Raw genomic sequence first — 4,482 nt, 5'->3', positions numbered from 1 at the left:
GTGCTGCCCCCTTAATAAGACTTTTAACATTAAAAAACAAAAACTACAGTATACAGAATGGAAAAAGTGCAGTCTGCCACATCTTTGCTTTTTGGCCTGTGTAAGAGCGGAGGGTCCAGAACTGCAAGTGGCTTTTCTTTTACAAAGTTCACATTTAGAGCTGTGACTTTTGAAGTTCAAGGTTGTGTACTAAGATTCCTGATTAATTGCATCAGTAGGTCTCTAATCTGCTGATTTAAGAGAAAGAGTTTGAAGGAAGCTTATGTCCTTCACCAGCACCTTCATAACCCGAGAACTTGACTCAGAGTAGAAACCTGAATACAGATCTCTGGAGGCTCCAGCCAGGCTTGCCTTTGTAGAGAGGCCACCGCACTAGTTTTTCAGTTTCAGGGTTCCTCAGGATTCATGAAGGGTTCAACAGTACAGGGTGGGGGTTGCATGGTTTCCACTTCTATTTCTCCCTTGGCAGTAATTACAGCTATGTGACCTTCATCAGGTCCCCTGGCCTCTCTAAGCCTCACCTATAAAATGAGGGGTCTGGATTGTATGAATCCTTCAGAGGGAATATAAAAACACTTAACATGTTTCTTAATGTATAGTTAGTGTGCAAAAAGTTTCCTCTGTATTAAACTATGCTGAAGCTATAAAAAAATCGAAGTTCTAATTATCTTTGATTTCTAAAATATTATATTCAATAAACAGTGTTAACTGATCTTCCACACAAACTATGGCACACAGACCTAGTCCCCAAGGTTGCATTAACTTATGGGTTAATAGGGTACTAGGGTACTAGGTACTAGGGTACTAGGGTACTAGGGTACTAGGATATACTTAGCCGTAATAAGGGTGTCACAAAAGGACCACATTCAATGGCGGGTTAGAGGAGGAAGAGGAAATCTTTGGCTTCAAGGAAACTTGAAAGAGCTTAGAGAGATGGTGACAATGTGAGCTGAGAGGCGACAGAAGACCGCTGAGCAGGTGGCTTTCAGTCCTGCAGGCAACAAGGAGTCATTAATTAAGATACGCAGCCAGGGCTGGACCGGTCTCAGCATCAGGGCATACCGCAGGGAAAAACCAGCATCGATGACTGTCACGGGTATTCAGCAGTGGGACCTGAGAAGACCTGACCCTGCTGTGGTCTCAAACACCTGTTAGAGCTTTTAGCAAGTGACTGTACCAGTTAGTGGCCTGTACTTAAGATGAGGGAAGGGAATATATTATTTAAAAAAAAAAAACTTTGATAGGAAGGAATTCTTAAATTTTGGAGCAAGGGCTGTTAGGACATGGCTTTAGAGTACAATGGTCAGAGCCTTGTTTTACTGGAGTCCACACCAGGGCAGGCATGTGACAGGGAACTGCACTGGGCAATGGTGACAGTGCCCACAAGGGAAAGAGGGAACTGGCCGGTTACACCCAATAGGGAAAGGACTGAAACCGTGAATCTGAGTGATGGTGGCACTTCACAGCTAGGAGTAAATTTGTAAGTGTGTGTTATTTTTTTTAAACCAAGATCATTTTGCTGTTTAAAACAAATTCTGCCCCAGTCAACTTGCGTATAACTACATTTCTAACATTTAGGTATTAAGAAAAATGAGAGGTCCTCAACTTAGATGAATCTAAGAGACCATGTGTGTCCAGGTGGTGATGCTGTGTGTGTTCCCGAGGTCTCACAACACAGGGACGCAAGTGTTTCCTGAAGGTAGAACTTCACTTGTACCAACTCCAACATTAGTGCTATGTAAAACATTAACAACAAGAAACATTAAATAAAAGTTTTGCTTTTATTTAAAATAAAATGCATTTATACAGTCTTTAAACCATGAATTGTATTGGACAATGCTGGTACCCACCCCTCCCTGGCACTCTTCTGGACTATGTGAGCTGGGCACTTTCTGATGAGCACCGACATGGACTAACAGCACAGCAGACCAGAGCAAGGCCAGGCCAGTATCACAGGGAAGGACCTTGTGGCAAATCATGACCATAATTAAGTCGTTCTTAATTTAGCAGATATTAAAACTGCATATTAATTATATCTTTAAAGGCATTTAATTAATGCAAAGATGCTACATTTAAGCCATTTGCTAGCTGTGAGTAGTTTAAAAAAACTGTACAATTTTATAAAATTTGTGTTTGTACATTAGTTACACAAATGAATACTTCATAGACCTTTACTTCATATTGTAATGCAAAAGTTGCATATTTTAGGCAGACAGTGAGTATGCTGGTGAATACTACAAGTATTGTAATACAATATGGTGTAAAAATAAAAACACAAGACAATATACACACATGCTTATTCAAGGACAAAAACCAACCAAGCATAACGAACTAACAGCATTTTCCTTCAAGGTCAAATGATGACTATTAAATAATCAGGCATTTTTTGTAGGCCTGACTTATTGGGTGGGTTGGGGACTTCAAATGGCTACCAAAAGTAGGATATTTTAAAACATGACATCAAATTAAGCATACATTGAAACACATGCATTAGACATGATGAACAGACTCCACCCGGGCTGTTCTTACAGCTTGGTTTCTACCAGTGATGCTGCTGCTCATCTGCCCACGACCTCAGTTCCCAGCTCATGGCGCTGAGGGCCGGGTGCCGAGCCCAGCAGATCTTTTATTGTATGACCATAGCAGATTAATAGTCGTGCTTGTTTAGTGCACATGTTAACTGTTTCATAAGGCAAAAAAGTTTTCATGATAAAATGATAAATTTCAAGCTTACTTTATTAAGCAGCATGTAACAAACAGCTTTTAAGTTAAATATGTTATGGCCGCGGAGTTTCCTCACACAACACTTGTATTCACACCCACCCACTGGTGAGTTTGTAGAACATCTCCTCATCTAAGCTCTCGTTCTGGTCTTTTGCACGCGTGGAGAGGAAGATGTAGCCACCGATGAACTCATGCACCACCTTGCAGTCCACCTCTGTGCAAATGAAGGACAGCCGCACCTCATCTGCAAACTCCACGGTGACCTGACAAGGACAGAGAGCCATCAGGGGACTGGAGGGGGCGGCTCTGGGCGACCCTGTCAGGCTGCTAAGGTCTTCCTAGTCACCACATACTCCTTGATCCTCAATTAAGATTTACCTCTCTTTAGAATCCCAAACCAGCAACAAACACCTTTACGTCCAAGAAGCAGTAACGGTTTACCAGCCCCTCCCACGCCCCCTTCCAGTCTTTCTGTTCTGAGGGGGAAGACTGAATGTGAGGGCTGAAGGTCAGGAAGTTCCCAGACGGTCTCTGGTGCCTCGATTAATGAGAATGCCTCTTCAAGTCCGGGAGGAAAACCGACTTCCTGTGTTTTATTTAATATTTGGTTTGGATTTTTAACCTTTCAGTATCATGTTTCAGTATTTCAGAAGTATGAGATTCTTAAGTGATAGGCATTAATAAAAATTCCGTATGATCCTAAACCAAATGACTTATTAGTAGAAGGTTCTATTTTTTTTAAATGATATTTGTGCAATTCCAAGGCTAGGGGCAGCACAGTATAGGGTGGGCAATGTGCCAGGTTTTAGAGCCCCAAAGCATCAGACTTTGAATCCTGCTGCTGTTACAGATAATGATGGCCCTCAGGTCTCTTACTATTTTTTTCCTTAAATAGAGATGAGGTCTTGCTCTTTTGCCCAGTGGTGTGATCAGAGCTCACGGCAACCTCAAACTTCTGGGTTCAAGTGATCCTCCTGTCTCAGCCTCTTGAGTAGCTGGGACCACAGGTGTGCCTGCCACCACACCCAGCTACTTATTACAATTTTCTGTAGAGATAAATTCTCTATGCTGCCCAGCTGGCCTCAGACTCTTGGCCTCCAGCCTTTCCCCTGGGTCCCTAACTTTCAGTGTCCTCTCCTGCAAAGTCCTGGCAATCCATTTGCCAGAGGAGTTGTGAAGAGGCTTAAGAACAAATGTAGACATCGGCATCAGGCCTGGCTTGGAGCGGCCATTCAGTAAACAGTAGCTTCTATTATGAGTGGAAGAGAGGTCTGTATTATAGAAAACAACTTTTGAAAATATTAGGCAGTATTTATTCTAAGCAAATTATTATGTCCTTAGAATTTTAATAAATGGGCTAGTTATAAAATAAGCAAATTTAAGTGAGAAACAAATAGCTGACCATAATTTGTACTGTGAGAGGTAATTGTAGGAATCGTTCCAGAACATGTGGGCCTGCCTGTCTTCACTACTGACTTTTACCAGAAGGCCTGTATGCGCGCGGCACTGTTGCTTACCATTTTGATTTCCCAGTTTACATTCCACTGTTTCATGTTGCTGAAACGCCACGTTTTAATCGCATCTCCTGTGCTGGCATCCATTCTAATTAGTCTGTTGTATGCAATTCCAATAAGTTCTTCTTTTTTGCCCCCTTGGAACCTACAACATTAAAAAAAAAACTTAAAAACACATTGGTGGGGAACACACTGGTCTGGTCCTCTTTAAGATGAGTGTTCTCTAACCCCAGGAAAAAAAAAA

At 41.9% G+C, this 4,482-nt stretch overlaps 1 protein-coding gene across 2 annotated transcripts in view; it reads right to left on the bottom strand.

Annotated features, from left to right (window-relative positions):
• Positions 1-1,761: 1,761 nt before the first annotated feature.
• Positions 1,762-4,482, bottom strand: part of FERMT2 (fermitin family member 2) — an 85,995-nt gene continuing 83,274 nt past the window's right edge. For both annotated transcript variants that reach the window (XM_012806577.2, XM_003792134.3), the window contains 2 exons: positions 4,242-4,383; positions 1,762-2,987 (listed from right to left, as the gene is read on the bottom strand). In XM_012806577.2, coding sequence (XP_012662031.1) covers positions 2,814-2,987; positions 4,242-4,383 — 316 coding nt within the window. In that variant the 3' untranslated portion in view covers positions 1,762-2,813. The remainder of the gene's footprint in view (positions 2,988-4,241; positions 4,384-4,482) is intronic.

Source organism: Otolemur garnettii, unplaced genomic scaffold, assembly GCF_000181295.1.
Source record: "Otolemur garnettii isolate 467f Iridium unplaced genomic scaffold, OtoGar3 scaffold00054, whole genome shotgun sequence".
Taxonomy (NCBI): domain Eukaryota; kingdom Metazoa; phylum Chordata; class Mammalia; order Primates; family Galagidae; genus Otolemur; species Otolemur garnettii.
This window is presented reverse-complemented; position numbering and strand designations above follow the sequence as displayed.